At 38.3% G+C, this 21,104-nt stretch overlaps 4 protein-coding genes and 1 long non-coding RNA gene across 5 annotated transcripts; 2 read left to right on the top strand and 3 right to left on the bottom strand.

Annotated features, from left to right (window-relative positions):
- Positions 1-952: 952 nt before the first annotated feature.
- Positions 953-3,360, top strand: LOC131331187 (uncharacterized). The gene is made up of 2 exons (XM_058365064.1): positions 953-1,369; positions 2,526-3,360. The coding sequence occupies exon 2, from the start codon at positions 2,565-2,567 to the stop codon at positions 3,117-3,119; it is 555 nt and encodes a 184-aa protein (XP_058221047.1). The 5' UTR covers positions 953-1,369; positions 2,526-2,564; the 3' UTR covers positions 3,120-3,360.
- A 3,472-nt stretch (positions 3,361-6,832) lies between these two features.
- Positions 6,833-7,726, bottom strand: LOC131331186 (uncharacterized). Its single transcript, XR_009201330.1, has 2 exons — positions 7,587-7,726; positions 6,833-7,530 (listed from the first exon to the last, which is right to left on the bottom strand). It is a non-coding gene; the product is annotated as an uncharacterized LOC131331186 (long non-coding RNA).
- Positions 7,727-8,062: 336 nt separating this feature from the next.
- LOC131331185 (uncharacterized) lies at positions 8,063-9,339 on the top strand. Its single transcript, XM_058365063.1, has 2 exons — positions 8,063-8,481; positions 8,593-9,339. The coding sequence occupies exons 1-2, from the start codon at positions 8,317-8,319 to the stop codon at positions 9,067-9,069; spliced, it is 642 nt and encodes a 213-aa protein (XP_058221046.1). The 5' UTR covers positions 8,063-8,316; the 3' UTR covers positions 9,070-9,339.
- A 1,309-nt stretch (positions 9,340-10,648) lies between these two features.
- LOC131331184 (succinate dehydrogenase subunit 5, mitochondrial) lies at positions 10,649-13,657 on the bottom strand. The gene is made up of 4 exons (XM_058365062.1): positions 13,246-13,657; positions 11,846-12,156; positions 11,571-11,756; positions 10,649-10,970 (listed from the first exon to the last, which is right to left on the bottom strand). The coding sequence occupies exons 1-4, from the start codon at positions 13,397-13,399 to the stop codon at positions 10,914-10,916; spliced, it is 708 nt and encodes a 235-aa protein (XP_058221045.1). The 5' UTR covers positions 13,400-13,657; the 3' UTR covers positions 10,649-10,913.
- Positions 13,658-14,669: 1,012 nt separating this feature from the next.
- Positions 14,670-18,856, bottom strand: LOC131331182 (cytochrome P450 CYP82D47-like). The gene is made up of 3 exons (XM_058365061.1): positions 18,199-18,856; positions 16,242-16,573; positions 14,670-15,468 (listed from the first exon to the last, which is right to left on the bottom strand). Exons 1-3 carry the CDS (start codon positions 18,788-18,790, stop codon positions 14,839-14,841), a joined length of 1,554 nt encoding a protein of 517 aa, XP_058221044.1. The 5' UTR covers positions 18,791-18,856; the 3' UTR covers positions 14,670-14,838.
- Between the last annotated feature and the right edge of the window lie 2,248 nt (positions 18,857-21,104).

The following is a 21,104-nucleotide window of genomic DNA, read 5'->3' as shown; positions in this document are numbered from 1 at the left end:
TGGTTATGGCTAATTATTTCAGATACGTAATATAAGAGCGTAGGGTTTGTATCCCCCAAACAATGGGGTGGGTTTTTAATTGGAATGTCAAGGTGTGTGTAAGCTGGCCGTAACATTTGTTTGTTATTAAGATTATAAAACATTGGGTGCTGGTTAGCGTAATGTAAACCAGCCTCTAGTATATTTTTCTCAGACTTGTGGTACACAAGAGCTCCATGCACAGGTATGATTTTTCATAAGCATACGGCTGTTGCCAACAAAGGGGAGGAAGCTATTCCATAGTCTGAAAATAGATTAAAGGGCAAAATCCACTCTGACCCCTGTGGTTTGGAAGAATTATGGATTTAATTCTGTCTATTTTAACGAAGGTGTATCTCGCATGTCTCTTGAATCTAACAAAAATCTAATCAGAACTGTTCGTAATGTATTCTAATCAAAGAATAAAATATTTCTGTGAAAAATCAACTCAATTAGACATCAATAACTTAGTGATCGAATTGTTGTTAGGTGCATAATACAGTATATATAGAGAGCCTGAACCGATTATGTTTGTAAGTTTAGAACTAATATAATAGTAGAATTGTAACCAAATCAAATTTAGGATTGGTTCACCGGTTGTCTTGTACAGCCTACCCCAATATTTCTATGCCAAATACAGTAAATCACACCTAAACGAAATTGTTAGGATCTTGAAAAAGTTTCTTCAAAAATGTTCGAAAAAATGAAATTAATGATCACTTTAATGAGTAGGACCCAAATATCAAAGTGAATTTGAACTATTAATTTCTCTTTCCCGGACATTTCCGGAGATACTTTTCATGTTCCCTTAACATTGCTCTGACTTTAAATAATTTGCCTGAGTAAATAATAAGTATAGCCAATTTTTGCGGTAAGTATTATTGCGATTTTTTTTTCAAGAAAATCACAAAACCACATTATTTTTAGCAAATTCAAATTACATTTTGTGAGTAGTTTTCATTTAAAGACTGTGGTTTACCTATTTTTCAATATGATGTTTCATATTTAATGAGAGCATCATGTTCCCGTACCATTTGGTAGCATGATAGAAGTTTTGCCTAGAAAAGAGCGAAGAATTTGAAATAAGATACGAACTGGGGCGAAAGAGCAAAACATGAAAAATCGAAGGTCGTGGGCTTTAATAATCGGCGAGCAGCACCCCCACGGATACACATCTGGGAAAGACGATCTAGACACACACAGAGAGAGAGAGAGAGAGAGAGAGAGAGGATCCCAGACGATCTAGACAGAGAGAGGAAAATCAAATCCAATCAAATCAACGAGGACGAAGACGTTGCATTTTCATATTCTTTTTTGCTAACTAGTTCCTCTTCCAATTTGATTAATCAAGGTATGCCTTCTTTCACGTCTTCTTCGACTCACACGACCCACATGGATTTGTATATGAATCGGTTTAGGGTTACATTACTGTAGAATTGGTTTTCTTGATTTGGGATCTGTTTCTATTCTTATACTTACTGATATGAAGTAGGTTTCCGAACCCAATTGGGTGTGAGAAAGAAAAGTGGACCAATAAAAACTCGGCCTTTTTTTCTTCTTCTTTCGATCCTCGTCATTTCTCACCGTTTCTCGCCTCTTTTTAGCTATCCAAACAATAAGTGATTTGGTTCTCCTTTCTTTACTTCTCCCGCCATTTCTGAAAAGGCGAAGAGGCTGTAAATGTGGGGGGTGAGGGGGGGAAGAAGGAAAAACTGAATTAATTATGAAAATTGCAGAAAAAGTTGAGGCAGTTGTATAGGGTTTGGGCATGAACAATTCGTTGCATAGCTTAACAAAGTGGGGAATCCAAATTGGTGTTTTCTCTGTTTTAATCATGTGCAAAATATCTTGAATCAGTCTTCTTTTAGGCATTGAATTTGGTTTGGGTGTTCTTTAGATTTTCTCTAACCATTTTAGTTACTAGTTGATGCTGTTTTCTGTTCGTTGACGTGTGTCTGTTGGTGGTTGCTTTTGATGAACGATTTTTAGCGATCTCTGGGGACTGTTTACAAAATGCATTTGAGTCTAGAATTTGTTTCTCCGTTTGGAGTAACGAAACAGCAGAAAGCATCTTTTGGTTTTAGCTACAATGGAAAACAGAAAGGAAGAAGAGAATACTGTTATCAAAATGAGATAAATTATTGTTTTAGATGTCATTTCTGCTACTATTTCCCTTGATTTTTGATAATTTTAGAGAGGTTCGGTTTAGTATTGAACTAGGATAAAAAATACTCCCAAGGAAAGAACAGGTCTCCATTTCATTGTACTTTCCTTGTGCTTTCCCCGCCTATTCCCAGCACCCTAGAAAGCAATTGCTTCTGTTCATTCTTTGAGTAAAAATGCTTCCTTCAGGACATTATTGAACTGCCTTGTGATTTGAATTTCCTCCATTTCTTGCCTTGAAATAATGTTCTCACGAGTTCAATGTTTACGTTCTAGTCATTCTAGTGTAGTTCCTTCATGCAAATCTGATTCAAATCTATATGCAAAATATTGTGTATTTGCAGTTGAAGCGATTGGATGCAAGCAACTTCCGCTTATCAACCATGCTTTCAGACAACAATTTGGTCCATAAAACCCTCTATGACATTCTAGGTGTGAGGGAAGATGCAAACTATGAAGAAATCCGTACAAGCTATCGGTCTGCCATCCTTGATTCCCACCCGGATAAAATGCAAAAGGCTTCCAAAACTTATATTCCAGATCATGAGTTGGAAAACAGATTTCTAGAGGTGCAGAGGGCTTGGGAAGTCCTCAGCCACCCAAAGTCACGTGCCTCTTATGATAGTGACCTACGCGTGCTGAGACGAGAAGAATTTGTTGTTGCAGAAGATGTTGGTTTAGAGGATCTGATGGTTCAGAGTAAAGGTGAAGTCTTGGAGCTCTTTTACCAGTGTCGATGCAGTGACTACTTCTCTATCGATTCTCTTGAGTTGGAGGAGATGGGTTATCGTTTGTTGAGGGAGGGTAGTAAGATCTCTTTACGAATGTCGGATGCTTTGTCATCGTCAGTTCTTCTTTCTTGTGGTTCTTGCTCTCTGCAAATTCGCTTGTTGATTAATGGCGAAACTACGCTTGAAACTAATGATCCTTTACAGTAGGTTGGGTCTGTTTACTTTGTTTCCTATCATCAATGATAAAACATTCTGTTGTCCTAACCTTTGAAAAGCAAAATTAGGTGTTTTAGGGCTTTGTTTTTCTGGTTGGGGAAAACCTTTGCCTAAGTATACACGTTTTTGTTGTAGCCAATTTAATGTTGTTGTGTCACTAGAGAATATTGTGTTATTTTATTTTATTTAGGAAAATGCAACTTATATTGATAAATAAACTTCATTGTTCCTATGTTTCCCTTCTTCATTAGGTGAGATCTACCCAGGTGAGATTAAACACTATTGGTTTTTTTGGACTCCGGTTTAGCAGTAATTTTACTACACTTGAACATATTTAAGGTGTTAAACCGCGCCTACAATTACTGGTTTTGTCGGGATCTGGGGATTCTGCAGGCCAATTTTCAGGTGATCAGTAGTCAGTAACCGTAACATGATAACGTAACCGTAACATGATGTTATCGTTTTTCAATAAAAATGCAAGTCAGTTACTACCAGATACAGGCCAAACTGTCAAAATTTTAACATTTTAGATAAGTAAAATGGCTGGTAAAATGTCAATAAGAAAGGTCATAGATTTAAGTCTACCTATTAAGGCCACTCAGAGTAGAGTCGAAAGACTAGCCGAGCCGTTACTTGTTCTAACGAGTTTTAAAAGTATATTCAAGTTTGTCTTGCTTAGGAGGCAAACTCAATTTAAAAAAAGAGAGAGGAGATGATTTTAAATGTGTTTTAATCAAGCTGATTACAAGCCGATCTTAAGGTGGTGTAAAGTTTTTATACATCACGTTTCGAACGAGCTGAGTAATAGCTTGTTTGAATTTAGTTTAAATGCTTAACGAGCTTTACAAAAATGTTTAAGCTTAATTTGTTTATGTAAAAATTGGTCTTCAACGGGTTTTTTCCGAGCGAACACTAGTTTGAACTCAAATAGCATGGTTCAAACTCGGATATTATGTACTGAAATTTAACAGAAAAAGGAAGCCTAAGAAAAAGTTAAAAAGGCAAACTGGTGTGCCTGTTTTCTCTTTCAATCACTGCACTGTTTTACCAATCACTCCATTGCAGCGCTTAATTTTACTGTCCCTCTCAGCAATCAATAGTTCAGATTTAAAAAAAAATCTTCCAGAAAAGAGTTGGAAGATTTTAAAAAAAAATCCGGATATTTTGGACGGAGAAATTGATAGCGGCGAGAGAGCGGTGGAGTAGACTTTCTGAATTCATGGGCCTGGGAAGAGGTTTGGTGCACCTAACAGAGAAAATAAGGCCCATGGGCCTTGTGTCGAGAATTGTATTGTAAACAACTGCAGTTCTTTCAACTGTCAAGGAACGAACGCCATTGAGCTAGAGCTACCGAAAGGTCCACTCTTCCATTTCAGGTAATCTTATCTCTACATCGTTCTTCTTCTTTACTCCCATAACCTGAGAATAAAGGATTACATAAACACAAAGATTCATGTGAAAATCTCTTTCTTTCATTGTCATTCTCTACTGGCGAATAGATTCAGGGTTTTACTTTGCTAGGGCAATTTGGCTGGGACGATTATTATATTTTTTTTTGGAGAAAGATTATAATTATTTTTGTTTGTGAGAATTGGGTTCGGCGATTTTGTACTTAAAGATGGAGTGATGAACTGGGTATTGCTTGCTTTTCTCATAAATTCATAATTTGCTCTATCAAGAAGTTAATTCTAAGCTCGATGCATTTTTCCCACTTGGGTTTTGGATTTTTATTTCTAACCGACTAGATTTCTTCTCTTCCTCTGGTAGCTCTTTTTTCTTTGTCTTTATTTGTGTGATTTTTCGGGGCGATTCTTTATGCATAAGTGAGATTGATTGAATAAAGACCGGTATTACTTTCGAGAAATTGATTTTGGTTTTGTGATTCTATCTCCAATAGTAATAACATATATTGGTTTACTTGGGCAAAAAATAAATGTTTAGTTGGCATTTCTTGAAGCAAATTCGAGTCCCGTTTTCGTGAAATGCAGTATAGCCTAGAAAATGCTTGCAAAATCTTCAGCAGTTATATTTTGCAAGAAAATGTTTTGATTTTACAGGCTTCTACTGTATGCACTATGCTATGTTTTGCACTGAATCTGGCAGGGACTGAGCTAGAGTGTTGTTAATTTATTAGGTTTGTTCTGGAGGGCAATAATTTGTTCTACAAATTCAAAAACTTGATCAACTCCGTCGCCTTTCTCTTCTATTATATTGCAAAATAGACCACCCGATGCCAAATTGTTGTGTATGTTGTAAAAAGCCTTAGTTGGATAACAAGACTATAATTGAGTTGGAAGGGTGATGGGAGAAGGAAGCCACCATTGGAGTGTTTTTGATGGGGTGAAGAATTTCCCATCAACACCTGAAGCACTTATGCCTGAGATCAACTCAGCCATTTCTGCTTATGAGTATGCACGTGCTACTGACCTTCAACAGTCTCCATCGTATCCCTCATCGAAGAATAAGAGCTCCGATACGAATTTGATGTCTCAATATGATGCCCGAATGGCTGATGAAGCTTATAAAGCAGGATTAGCATCCTTGGCATCGGGAAAGCTAGACGAAGCTCTTCACTCGTTGAATATGTCTCTCTCCAAGTGCCCACCTGCTGAGACTTCTGCTGTCACTAAGCTTCAATCTCTCATTTCCCTCACGTCTCAGCAATTACAGAAACCTCGGAAGTGACCTAATTTGTACTTTTCTACTCTTATTATCTTGCACTTCTTGTACCTCTCACTGTTTAGACCAATTTGACGCTTGTTTGACAATTGAAATCCTATTTTCGCATGTCCTAACAGTTTTTGCTTTTATCTGATTTCTTTTTTATTTTACTATTGTCCTTTGTTCTAACACCACCCCCCCCCTCGTGTTTCTCTTCACGTGAGATATTTGGCTCCCAGTTGACATGTGTGGGTTCAACGAAGTCTTAAGTAGAGAGCTGCATCATAATTTGGCAGCTTAGTCTCTATTTTTTCTGGTTTGGTCCTAGCTTTCAAGAAAAAGCAAATAAATGTTCCCAGTGGTAGGACGCACGTCCAAGCTAAATTTTGATCAGATATATAGGGCTGCATAAAGCTAAGCTCACAAGGGACAGGAAGACATGTCTAATAAAATTGTCAAATTATTAGCTTTCTAGAGCTGTAGAGAGTCATCAACATTACCCTCATGAATTGTTCCATCACATGACATCAAGCATGTATTTCTCGGTGATTAGAGATGCCATCAAGCCTCTGGCTTGAAATTGGAGCCATCGTCTTGAAAAATATACCGTCTTGGGAATCGTTCTAAAACTTCTAAGAGAAGACTTGATCTTTTCCGGTCACAAGGCAACGTCTGCATGGGCTAACCGTATCATGTTTCCTTCCTCTACCTTTGTGAATTTCTGCAGATCCTAAACTGACTTAGCTATTAGAGGGATCTCCTCTGGGAGACACGTGGATGGCTTGTTTTCACTTGACTACTATTTTATGATTCATTGGGATCCCTAAATAAATGTTCTTTTCAGCTTGTTGCTTCTCACTTGAGGGTCACCTATAGCCACTCAACTATTGAATTGAATGTCAGTTGTACTTGTTTTTGTTGATTACCTGAGATTAGAATTACACTTATTTTTTGTTCTTAATTATAATCATCTACAAGCACGGCTCTCTGAATGATTTCTTACAATCATATGCAGTCAATGGGGGATTTGATTTGATGCTTTACAGGGAATGCAGAAGAGCTCTGCTTTGATAAGATTTGGCAATATTGTGGTATCTTCTGTTTTAAGGTCAATGAGTGGATAACCCACTTTCCACATTGAATGGTAGAAAGTTGGTCAAGCTGCTGTTTTTGCGGGCATCATGAGAGCAGATGATATGCTTGTTATTGCTGTTACCTGTGCAAAAAGGCACAATATTAGATGATTCTTACTTTCCTTAATCCTCCCATGAATTGATTTTCAATTTGGTATTGTATGTTGATCTCTTCTTTTTGTACATTGCATCTCCTGTTCTCGAATCTCCCCCTCTCTGTATAACTAGTAGCATGACAACATATGATCGAAGCGAGTTCTTTTCAAATAATTTTGTAAACGTGATACGAGTTTTTCTGGTGGCATAGTGAATCTGGGATAATCTATCTTGCTCCATTCTCAATTTTTACAAGACTTCTCTTTTTCACGGAAACTGGGTGCTACAGAGAGAAACTTCTGATGAAGAATTCCATCCAGATGTTACAGCTTAGGTAGGGGCAGACCGAAGGGGGTGCCAAGCCCCTGCACAACTCCAAATACTATGTACAAATCTTTCGTCCGCCACTGAACTTGCGCAAAAGCAAGCTCCCTCTTCCTGTTGGTGGAAATTAATGAGGAGACCAGTTTGGAGGTTGGAATTCAGAAGAGGACGCCAGAGTTGGTGCATGGCTATGTATCGGGAATGGCTTGCATTTTATTACTCAATTCTTTTAGGTTAAAGCAACTTCTGTCGAGGGATTAGTCTTTTCAGGACACACGTGTGGAGTATTAGAGAAGGTTTGGTGCCATGTCTCAGTTTTACCATAACTTTGGCTTGAAGTGAAATCCCAGAAACTCCGAATATGGTACCTGACCAAGGCTTATAGCAAACAGCAAAAAAGGCATAGAGCAACACATTCAAGAGACACCGGGAAAATGACGGCTGTTGATCCACGATCGGACGGTGATCCTAAGCCCAAGTGGAAATCGAATTAATTTGTTTTCAATTTTTTTGGTAACTCAGGTGTCTAGGCTAGCTTACACGCACATTGACTAATCGTGGGGGCCCAATCCCACCACCAATTTGCGGGAGGAGTTCAAATAAAACCGGAGCAAATGCCTGTAAAAACTGGCTCCAGAAAAGTTAATAGCATCTGAGAGGTTTCGAACCCGAGATCTTAAGAGGAAACAAACTTCTAATTCTTAGGCCATGCCGCCGGGGCAACCACTTGGGAGTTTTTAAGTTAATCTGTTAATCCATATTGTCCTGTTTCTAAGAGTAGTCTTTACCCCAAAGAATTGTGAAAATACCCATGATATGGTGGAAGCTGAGAGGCCACTATCTCACTCTAAACTTCAAAATCAACATAACATCACACTTGAATTATAAATATCCACTTGTTTTTTATATGATGATAACTATCACTAGAATCATAATAAACCCATCAATAGTTTTCCACCCAATCTATCACCAGAATGACCTTCTTGAATCATGAGGATCCACCAAATCCCCCACAGAAATGCACATTTCTCACTTCAACTATCAAGGAAGCTTTTGCCAACTGCCGTAACTGCCACCGGCGGGTTCCAAAAACAGAGGATAAAGAGGATTCATCGAGCGAAATGGATGACGAGCAGGAAGTAGTTTCTGAAACCAACCAACCAACCATTTCATTCAAGTTCAAGATTAGCTTCCTTTTCAACTTGTGATTTTTTCTAGGTAATCTCACATGGGTTTTTTCGTTCTTTCAGGTAGTTGTTTCGGAGATTCGGAGCGGAGCAATGGAAGCGAAATCGAGACGTAAAGCCAGCTTGAACACCGAGAGCTTGAACTTTGTCTTCTCTCCAGAAGTAGGAGAATTATTCGGGACTCAGAAACCAGTGCAAATGAATGAGGAGAGTGAACTTGAAAGAGACGAATTCTTCTCTGTCGGCAGTTCTCTCTCCCGCTGCTCGAGCGCCAGGAGTACAGAGGCGTTTTTATCAGTCAAGACGAATTTCTCGCGGTGTTCAAGCTTGAGCGGGCTCGAACGTGGAGATTTCCGGCAGTTCGACGTCCATGGGGAGTTTTGGCATGGCCTGGATTTTCAAGACTTGCGGCGGCGCTCCATCATTCAAGAGGTCTGCCACTGCGAGGGGTGGCCGTTTGGTCTGTGCCGGAAGGCTCTGTTGCTCCCACCTCTGCCTAAATCACCGTCTGAATCATGGTCGTGGCGCAAAAAGTACTAGAAGAGCTAGTTAAGAAGCCATAGCTTCATCAGAATGTGAAATTATACAAACAGTCCGGGAGTACCGCCACGTGTTACTTCGGACCACTTTACAACCACACATTCCTATGGAGTCCGCCATTAAGTGTATAGACCCGATAGGAATGTGTGGTTAAAAAGTGATCCGGAGTACCATGTGGCGGTACTCCTGGATTATTGAATAATTACTTGATCAGAATAATGGGTTCGAAAGGTTGATAGATTGCACGACGATACGGATAGTGGTTTTCGGCTTCCTTGTTTTTATAATCTCCACTTTTTTATTTTTCTTTATTTTTCATGCGAATTTATAACATTTCAGACGCATAATTTTTCACACATCAACGCATGACGTAGTAAATTCCAGCATACAGGTCAAACAAATGAAAATAACTGCAACTATATATAAAAAAAGGGTGTGGAAATCAATTTCATATTTTCATTGCATAATAGTAATTTTTCGCCCCCGAGCTCGTCCGTCTATCAGGTGGTTTGTTTGACTCTTACCATCCCCACCCCGATCCCAATTAGAACTAGGCTAGTGCAGGATTTGCAATTTTAAAACAAAAATAGAGGTGCAAACTGAGAATGAAATCACAATATTGCATGAGAGCTCCATTTCAAGAGCAAAAACACAAAGTTTACTTTGCTAAGGCAAAATTGAGAAACACCATCCCAAGTGCTCGTTTAAACATTGTATGGTGACCAATGGGCTCCTATCCCAGTTGGTATGTGACACCCCGCTTTCCGATGGCTGGCGGTACTACAGGAAGCAGGCTCCGTCCGGACGGGAGGGGGCAAGTCATGGTTTATAAGGAAAGATCCCTCCTACTTGTACAAGGCCTTTTAAAGCCGTGAGAGCAGGCCAAAGCGAATAGGAACTTTACAGTTAAGCGTGCTCATCTTGGGGTAGTCCAGGGATGGGTGACCTATTGGGAAGTCTATGGGCTTTGGGCGTTCAAGGCAGACAATATTGTACAAAGATGAAGCGGGTCGTTACAGGTAACTCTTGTCCTCCCTGTGTGAGAGACCCTACCAATGTAGGTCAGGATTCGAGCCCCGTTATGGACGTTTAAAATTCAGGGTTATGGATAGCCTCTAAAAACCCTTGTGGACTAACATATTAACATTGTATGGTGATGCTGCATAATCCTTTTATTGACGTTTCAAATCATTCCAAATTGTTCGGTCGGAAAACAATGCCGTGATCGATCTAGAATTGAGAAAATACACAATACAGGTAATCCTTGCAACTAACATCACCTGATAGGGAAAGTAATAGTATTTGATTAGGGTTCATTACACTCTACACTACTCAGGTCAATATTTGCACTTCTCCTTCGCTTCCGATTTTGCACTATGTTTGGGTCCAGATATCTTGGACCCTGTAAGCTATCTTCTTCTCAATAAGTGCAAATGTCAGATATCTTTCAATCAAGTTAACCTACAAATGCACGATGTTACTTCGGAAGCACCATCTTTCATCAGAAGGACGATATAACACACAGACGGTACAGCCAAGGAATCCCCAACCAAACCTACTTTACATCATAAAGAAAAGGTAATCAAGACACAATTTAACCTTCATTTAATGGGAGAAACAACATTTCAAACCCCAACGTAACTGATATCCATACACGAAGTCTTTATTATTGGTTTCTCCAGAATTCACCCAAAAAAAAAAGAGAAAAGAAAAGATCAACCTGAAATTAACTCGAAACGGTAATGACAGCACGGTAAAAAGTCTGAAAGAGGAACAAACGCATCAAAGTTCCCAGTGAGAAGGGAATATATGATGACGTGATGCTTTTAGCTATCTATCCAAAGCTAAGCTCTCTGCTCAACATAGGAACCTGAAAGCCCAGAAGTACCTAGAACTGTAATCTGCAATCACAAAACGATATGAGGTCAGTAATTTTTAAACTCAATCCTTCACACCACTTTTTTTTAACTGGTGAAAGGCATGACTTCCAATGTCAAACCATGTATGCATTTATGGATCTAGATCAGTTTAATATACTGCCAAAAAAAAGAAGGGTGCAGATCAAGGGTAGTTATATATCACCACAAGGCCTTTGGCCCAACATTTTATCAGGAGTGCACTTAGGTACCAGGAGAAAGGAGATTAGTACTCTTCCACCAAGGTGCTAATCAAACTCCGCTAAAAATGGTGACTTTTGCCGATCCAAAAAAATATGAAGGGAAGTTTTTCAGCCAACCAAAAACACTAAGGGGTGGTTTCCCATAGATCGAATTACCGGAGAACTTCCTTTATTTGCCTAAACTGACCAGACTAACTCAAATCAACACTACATTATTGCATACAAGCAATTTTGTTTAGAATGCACGAGTTCAATAGAAGGCCGATCGTAGACAAAACTTAATTAGTTTCTTTTATGTTTTTTTTAATGTCTTTTCAAGAGGCACACAATGCAGCATAATATATCCCTAAGGCACCCACAACATGCACAAAAACCATCATACCTTTCCCCACTCAGAACCTATACCGGCACACCTCATCTTCAAGTGTATCATCTTCGTCCCAAGCTCAGTCTCAACTTTCTTATGCAAATAGACCTCATCTGGCCCAAAAGAATCCAAATATGCAGTGTACCTCTGATAGGCTGTACGCAACGCATTCACAAATTCCTCTGACAAGGGCTTCACATCCTACAAAAGTTTCAAAACTTTGAATCATCTGACCAAATGAACTCGAAAGGCATAAAATTATCCCATTCTTCCAATAGAACTAATGTCACCTCTCCGCCCAATCCAACACTGTCGTCAATTGCCATCCTCAGAGATACAAGCATCCCTCCAAATTCCTCAGCTGCCTCAGCTGCACGGAATACATTTGCCAAGGCCTCCTGGCCAGACTTGTCATCAGTTTTTTTCGACAAGGCCTTCTTTGCATCATGAATGACTGTATCTGGAATTTCGTCCCAACTTGCAGCCATTAAGTCCTTGAAAACCCTTAGAACATCAGGGTCCTTTACATCGGGCAAGTGGGTCACATCCTCACTGAATAAACGTGGACTTCCAATGGACATAGCGAAAGGAGGCCGGCAATCTACAAGCACAATATCACTTATTAATTTAGAGATCTGAAACTAGTATATAAGCAAAAATAAGCGAAAGAAACCTAGTCCAATGTAATGTAGTCTGGGTATCCAGAAACTGAGAGGCAGTATAGTACTGCAGAATTGGAGATGCTAAGAAATGGAATGCATCAAATTATTTTATTTGGTTTAATAAGGAACTCTCACTCAGGGCTTGTTTGTTTGACCGGATGAGTATCAGATTGGACTAAATTTCCAAGAGAACCACATATCCGGTGTTTCGTCAAAGATTTTTTTGGTTCAGATAAAAAACACATCAGATTCTATATCCCACACAGGCATATAATACCATTGGGGCGCAGTATCATAATCCCCTTACTAATAGTTTGGGCAGATAACAAATCCTACGGTATTACATATCCCTTCACTTTTTGTCCCGTCAAACAAAAAGGACTCCTATAGGGTATTAGAAATGTTTTGTACCATTGGTTCCATGATTGAAGCCCCGTGGTTAACGCTATGACACTGAAAAAATTATGTTCGCCACGTACATTACTAAGGAGAGTGGGTTTTACAGCATTGTATTGAGAACCAAAAGCTTGTTTTGGAAGTTAAAATGGGAAAACCATGAGACTTTCGTTAGGGTTTAAGAAGAATTAGACCAAAAAGACCATACTAACCAAAAGTTAAGGAGTAATTACCCAAAAAACAAAAAAACAAAAGGTTTAGGCAGTATTTTTTTGGCAAACAAAAGATAAACGATTGGATTTGATGTTCACAGAAATGTTAGTTTTGTAAATTGTGATGACCTACTGAAAAATCCAATGGAATATAGTGCTGAGTCTGCAGAAAAATCCAATGAAATATTTTGGAAACGAATTAGTCAGGAGGTAGGGTAATCCTACTTAAGTCTAAACTAAAAGCAAATAGAATGACTAATAACAGATGAAGTGCCTCACAACCACAATTTGACATTCAGTATCAGACATCTCATAAAATTTGAGCCCTAAAAGCAATTAAAATGGATTAAGCACCAGTTCAAACCAAAAATCATGAAACACACATAGCGAAGAACACGAGGATGAAGAGAGATAAAGTACCGGAAGGGAGGCGTTTGGGAGAAAGAGGAAGGGGAGGAGGAGGAGAGAGATGGAAATGGCGGCGGATGTGGTGGTGATGGTTGACGGCGGCGGAGGCAGAGGCGGAGGAGGAACAGATGGATCGGAGACAGATCGAGCGATACAACGATCTCATCGTCGCCACTTTCTCTATTTTCTCTGTGTGTCTCTCTTTCTCCTCCTCGCAGTGTCGTGTGCAAAGTGACGGCTGACCTTCGGCAATTTTACCTCACGGTTTTGTAAACGTTGCGTTGCGCCCCTTGTAAAACTAGAAGTTTCATTTTCACCCTCGGTACTTCGAATATGATGGCTACTTTACCGTCGGGGTTTTGAATTGCAGAGAGCAGTCCGTGCAAATGTGCAATAGCACCAATTGCAATCTTTTCAGGCCTCGTTTGATTGGCGGACTAAAACAGACGGAATTAACGGTTCTAAGATTATTTATGCTGGATTAATTTCATCCCTCATTCCAACTGATCCCATGTTTTGGAGTCTTAACTACTTTTATATCTCCAACAATCTACTCTCCACCTAATAAAAGAATGATAGTAATTTTTATTGATAGAGTAGATAATTAGTATTCTCCATGCCTCTGACTAATTGCATGATAAAGCAAAGTAAAAATGGTTAGGATTCTTAACTACTCATATGTCTCCAACAATCTCTCATGGAACTTTATCTACTCATATAACTCTTTTTAAAAGAAGACAAAAATGGTTACTAAAGTGATTTTTATTTGATGATGTCTTTTACCTATATGATGGATCGAAAATACATAAATGTTTTCAAATGCTTGGAATGGACATCAAGATATGATGAGGTTTAAGATTTTAGGCACAAACCTTGGAAATTGAACTTTGAATTACCATCCTAGGTTTCAAGCTTTGGGTTCCCGCTAAGAGGTATACCATAGTTGCATCACATATACGGAGAGAAATGCTATGAATTTGACATATTTTTTTTTAGTCTATTAAGGTTTCCTAATCAATGAAATGAGAAATTTAAAAGTATATTACACTACAGTACATGTTCCGTACAATTATATGAATTTCTTTATTAAAAATATTCAATTATTAGTATGATTGATGGTATTTATGATACACGTATTTTTTTTAAATCAATTATTTAAAACGATCAGATAACTCTCTCTTCTTATAAATCAATTATTTGCGAATCTTCTGTTAGTATTATGATAGTATAGCTACAAGCACATAGCCGTTCATCGCACGGGTTTGCCGCTAGTGAGTTCTTACTCGAAAAGAACGAAAGTCAAACCTCTTATCTTGCCAACGTTGGAAAGAGAAAAAGGAAATCCTAATCCTTTTATAGCAAAAAAAATATCAAAATATAACAACAAAATCCCCAATCTAGTTTGAGAATGGAGCTCTTGCGTCTTACAAATCAAGTTACACAAGACAATTACATGTTCATGTTTTCAGAACTGCTACAACAACTAACACAATTGATGATTTTTTTTTTAGTACACCCGAGATATCCTTATTTTTTACTCCTTTTTAAACAGAACTTTGAGATATCCCTATAAAGATGAAACAACGTTCTCTCATACATCGGTCGCTATTCTCCATAAAGTTCAGGAGGCCAGCGCGGAGTGAGGCGGACTTCAAGCGGCATCACTTTCTTATTCGGGAAACCCGAGCCCTCGGTCATGTCAACAGGCTCACCCGTCGGCGTCGCAATTTCAAAAGCGTGTACCAAACTAGCCAGCGTAAGCTCGAGGATCTGAGTCGTGAAAGAGATTCCGGGACAGACCCTCCTCCCGCTCCCAAACGGAATCAAGTCAAAATGCTTCCCCCTCAAATCAACATCCTTGTGGGTCGTCAAAAACCTTTCGGGCCGGAACTCCCACGGGTCGGGCGCCCACGCCTGCGGATCGTGATGGATCTTCCACAGGTTCACGAACAGGCGCGTGCCGGCTGGGACGTGGTACCCTCTCACGGTGCAGTCCTCCGTGGTTTCCCGTATGGTGAAGAGTTGGATCGGAGAGTGCAAACGCATGGTCTCCCTGATTATGGCTCGTATGTAGACGAGGTTTTTCATGTCTGTTTCTTTGACTTGCCTTTGCCTGCCAACATGGGTGTCTAGTTCTTCTTGGGCTTTCTTTAGTGCATGCGGATTGTTGAGGAGCAAAGCCACGGCCCATGTAAGAGTTAGCGGTATGGTATCCGCTCCTGCTAACGTAAAACCCTGAAAAAGACCCATCAAATAAGGGGTTGATTTGTTTAGTACTCCTAGGTCTTTTTTAGCAGCAGAGCCAGGAGTTCTAGGACCCGGGATGCTGCCAAGTGGGTGCCGAGCGGCATCTGGCCGTTTATCCTGGTATGGACGATTTGAATTGAATCTGAGAGCATACGGATTTGAACCTTTCATTGCTCGGTCAAGATTCGAGCCGTCGATTGTCGAGATGAACGACTGAATCAGCCGCTCAGCACTCGCTTGGCAGGGGGTGCTTGGTAGCAATAGAGAACTTAAATACGTAAATAAAGGTGTGTGATCGATGTATGGACTAGTAATATTAATGTGCTGTTTGATAAGATTGAAATTGAAAGTTGAAAATAAATAAATTAGGTTTGAAAATTAAATGTTGAACTTTTTAAGTTAAAAAACTAGTATTTGATCAAAGAAAGCTAGTATTTGATGTAAAAATATCAAGAGCTGAATTAGAAAAAGTCATACAAAGACTTTTGCTTAAATTATATTCCCTCCGTTCCAAATTGCTTGTCCTTTTTTACTATTTGAGACATTTCAAATTTTTTTCTATATCTTTTAATTTGAAATACATTTTGTATTCAATATAGATCTTATTTGATAGATTTCAATTAGTTCTCTAATATGATGTTTTTGAAATTATATAAAACATTATAGATTGTGAAATATAAATAATTTTTTAAGTGGTACGACTGCCCAAAAGGGATCAGCAATTTGGGATAAATGGAGTATGAGATTGTTCTCTTACGTACCCAACATGTAGCTTTGTTGATTGTGTCAGCATCAAAAAATTTTAGGGCCTCATTTGTACCATCATCTAAAATTTCCAACATCACGTCCATGAAGTCTTTCTCTGCCTCCGGCGCCACCCCGCCTGAATTTCTCCTCCGTTTATGTTCTTCTAACCACTGCTCAAGCAAGTCATCCATTTTCTTTGCCGTCGTCTTCATCTTCTTCTCGTACCCTCCCATATCCAACCACCTTAGAAAAGGAATCGCGTCCGCTATGATGAACGCTCCCGCTAGCTCAAAAAACTCCTTTAATGCCGCCCGATATGCCCCATCCGCCTCTATTTTTGCATTACCTGCGATAATTCTTTTTCTTGATAAGTAAAGGTTAGATCGATCCATTAAAAAAAAAAAAAAAAATCCAGGTACGACCGTACGAGTCTTGGAAGTGGATCACTACAATAAAAAGAGGGGCAAAAGAGATAAATAGGATTCCGTGTCTTTATTCATTTTTTTTCTTTCTGCATTTGTTAGTTGGGATGCGATTTTCGCACTCCATTTTTAGCCACTGATATTTCATTTTTAGTTTTCTTTTCTCATATGATTAAGACACAAAGTGGAGTGCCGTTGGCTAAACTAGAGTGCCAAAATCAATTTCCTTGTTAGTTTTTGCATCAAAGTTTTTATAGATTATCGATTTGTTTTGACAAAAGAAATAGGAAAAGTGAAAAATTGTGAATGAAACTCATAATTTTTTGAAAAAAGATGAAAAAAAAATCAAAAAAAATCCTTTTGACTTATTTTTGTGTTTATTCAACAAATATATATGAGTTTCGATCATAATCTTTTACTTTTTCGATTTCTCTCGTCGAGACGAATTAAATAATTCACAGAAATTTAACGCAAAATTAACAAATGCAAAAAAAATATAAATAATGACAGACAGAAAAGTCAATCTTACTCTTTTGTCCAAAATAGACAAGCATATCAAATTTTGATATTTGACTTTTGTCAAAGAATATAAAACAGTACAAGTATCACGTCCCAGAGATTGTAAAGATACTACATGATACTTACGGACTGTCGGATAGGGGCTTATTGGTCTAATACTTACATCACCCGAATCGTTCATATTTTAGGGTATATTCAACCAGTAAATTAATAATCCGAACACCTGATTATTAAAAAAAAACTAATAAATTGATCACACAAACAATATTGGACATCTAGACATGCGTGTTTAGAATCTCATTTACTTTAATTTTTAGAATGACCGGCTACTCATTTTAAAAAGATAAATCGTTTACAATGGGAGACTTATCTAATTCGATAGCTACTGATACTTGTCAACCTAAATTTTTTCTAATGTAATAATAGTGTAGTGAACTCTGTGATTCTATTTAGCCAAAAAACAGAAGAAAGAAGAAGCTCCATGCATGATTTAAATCATGTCGATACGTTTGAGGTGGGCCTTTTTCCAGGGTTTCATATTACCGTCTCTTTGATCCTATTCGGTTCGGATTTTGAAGGAGATTTTTAAGAGTAATGAATGGAGAGAGATAGATAGAGAACATTTATTGAGAACCGTGCGCAAGGGTTTTGAGTCCCCCAAATTAACAAACTAGCCCTTTGTAACACAATATCCACCCCAAATCTCGAGTAGTCCTAGCAACACAGACATTTGAATATAGATGTGTCTTAAGTTGTCTGGTACACCTGAATCTCACAAATGCATTGTAAAACTCACATACATCGGACAACTCCCAAACATGCCTATCGGACGACTTCAGCCATGTCTAAGAACAGATTTGTGTGCATTAGACAGCTAGCCCTTGACATATTTCCGACCAGATTTGTGTCTGAATGTCTTTATTGGAAGTATTCATAAGTTATGAGACAGTAAAAAATGAACTAATGTATCAAGATTTTTATTTATTTATTTATTTTTTTGAATGAAAAGAATGATGGTCAAGGAAATAACCTGCGAGAATTCTAACAGTCACTTTCATGGTTAAGTCTTCAAACCATCTCTTCATCTCCACCAAACAACTCCCCTCCTTCACCCACATCCTATAAACCTCTCTCACCGAGTTTTCCACCTCCGACTCGCGCACATTGCTGAGCATCCCGAGCCGCTGGTTCGACAAAAGCTCAGTCACCGAAATCTTCCGCATCTCGCGCCAGTAAGTCCCGTAAGGTCCGAACCCGAAGCTGGCGTAGTTATAAGTCAAGTGCTCCAACGCTATGGATTTCCCCCGGTTCGTGAACGCCCTGTCGTTCGAGCCGGTGAGGCATTCTTTGGCTATATCTGAGTTGCTCACCACAATGGCCCGTTGGACACCAACTCGGATCGTGAATATCGGTCCGTGTCTGTCGGCTAAGGCTCCCAACACCTTGTGGGCCAGTCCCCGGTCGGCTAAGAGGGGAAGGTGGCCGATTACAGGCCACGCTCCCCCTGCTTCCGGGGGGATGACTCTATTGTTGGTTGAAGTCTTTCTTTTTCTATGGAGGTAGTAGAGAAAGAGAAGAAATGCGAAAATGGAAGGTACTGGGTGTGGGAGGAGGAACTCCATGGGTGGTGATCGATTCAACTACGATTATGAATTAAGCTTGAAGAGATTGGAGATTGGTATCTTGGTGATAGGAGATTCTTTTAGTTAATATATAATATAATATATATATATATACATATATTGAAATGAGCTTTTGGGGGCTGTACGTGTATCACGTGGTACTCTGTCGGCAATTCCAGCCGTCCAAATATGTTTTGGACGGTCCGGATTTTACAGAGAGAGAGAGAATAAATCTGGACCATTCAAAATGCGTCTGGATGGTTGGGGTCGCCGACAAGTACCATCATGTAGTACTCACTCGGCACCCAAAAATTTCTCTAGCAAGAGAGAAATTTTTTTTTTCATTTTTTAATGCAATTATTTCTCCTAGCTGGCTGGTATACCCAACAACAACGGTTGTCTTCAGGTGGACGACGCTTGTGCAGATTTTATTATTCCTACCTAGCTTTATTTGTTGTGTGTTTTTTTTATAGGCAAAACAAATAAATAAGAAACTCGAGGAAAATGTGTTTCTTTTTTTAAGGCAAAACAAATTTCATTAAAAACTCGACAAAGACCTCTAGAGGGAAATGGTAAGCATCATTGAGAGGAAAAACCAAGAAAATAAATTTTTTATACCACTGGTGTAAACATTTGTTTGCTCCAAATCAATTACATTGTCCCACGTTGTAAAACAGTGATCCCAATCAATAAACATGGCAACGTAACGCAGTATAATTGATTTGGAAAGAAACAAATGTTTTCACCGACAATGTAAAGAATTTAATCTAAAAAAAGCAATCCAATCAAGTACTCTCTTTGTTTGTTGTATCGTTTTATCTTCTGTAAATTGTTTATTTGTTATTGAAGTTTTGGCTCTTGAAAAAGAAGAAGAGTACTTACTAAAAATAGAAACAAGCTTTTTCCTTAACTCTCTCTCCGACATAGCATTTTTGCCAATAAAGTTTGTTTTCTTCTTTTTTGTTTACAAAATACCAAAAATTAAATACAAAAGGTGAAACTTCCTTACAAGTTCAGGCTTTTTCTCAAAGGGATAAATACCATTAAACATAACAGGTTTTTTTGTTTTTGTTTTTGTTTTAATTTGTGCATAGTACGGATACGACTCTTATTCTGTGTATTTCCTAAAAATAGAACAAAAATTACAGTGTCCCCAAAATGACCAGGGACACCATAGCATCATCCCAGAGCGTATTATCAACATAATTTATTTGAAGTCTATTTTTTTTTCTTTCCTACAGTTTATATATAGTGAATACCCAAAGTTAAATATAAAAAGGTTGGAAAAAAAATTCTATACTTTCTCCCACACTAAATTTTTTATTACATCGTAAATCGAGCGTACCATTAAATAAAATAGGATGTTTTTTTTTGCTCCTAATGCGTAGCACATGTGATAAGTGTAAAAATGTACACATTTAGGCCGTTTAATATTCATTTGTTATGTCTTTTATTGTTCTTGTTTACCATCTTTTGTAATATTTTCGTCATTTTAGGTCACAAACAGGAACAAAACTAGTATTTACCTTAGTGGTGACGACCATGTATAATATTAAAAATGAAAAAATGGACTACAATTAATAAAGTTTGCCATATTCACATATCATAGCCATTGGATGTTGCTTAATTGACACGGATGCTATTTTCCTTTCTTTGGTTTACTATTAGGGTTTGCATAAAAGACAAAATTTAAATTTAGGTTTTCCTTAATTTAGCCATCATGATTCGCAATATTTCACTTGGCCGATTAAATTTTGCTTTGGACTATTTTTATGGGCTACTTTATCAAAACAAAAGCTAGATGAGACTAAAGACTTTCCGTATAAAAAAAAATTTAAAAAAATCTAGTAGTGACATGCCTATATAATTAATATTTGAGGATAAATTTTCTATTTTAATATAGTAATAGCATTTTAAAAAATCATTGTGGGGGCAGGCGATGCTACCTGTCCTGGCTCTATCCTTAGTCACAAGATTATTTGGCCCTAAATTGAAAGCTTAGTGCATGCTTTACATGATCAGGGCCCTAAATTGAAAGTTTGTCACCTTGTCTATGAGAGATGCTACATACACTACCATCCATCTACTACACCATCCACTACATCTTTTGTGGGGCTCATTTCGGGTCCCAAAAAAATACAGAAAAATGTTCACAAATTTTAGAATAATATTTTATGAGGCCCTGTAAAAAATCAGCTCTAACGGATATCGATAAGTATTATTTTTTGATTTGTAGGGGCGAAACTGCTCAACTGTATAGTATTATTTCTTGATTCGTAGAGGCGATACTGTACAGTTGAGAAGTTTCGTTCCT

This window comes from Rhododendron vialii, chromosome 6a (genome assembly GCF_030253575.1).
Source record: "Rhododendron vialii isolate Sample 1 chromosome 6a, ASM3025357v1".
NCBI lineage: Eukaryota > Viridiplantae > Streptophyta > Magnoliopsida > Ericales > Ericaceae > Rhododendron > Rhododendron vialii.
Note: the sequence above shows the minus strand (reverse complement) of the source record. Positions and strands in the feature narration are given on the sequence as shown.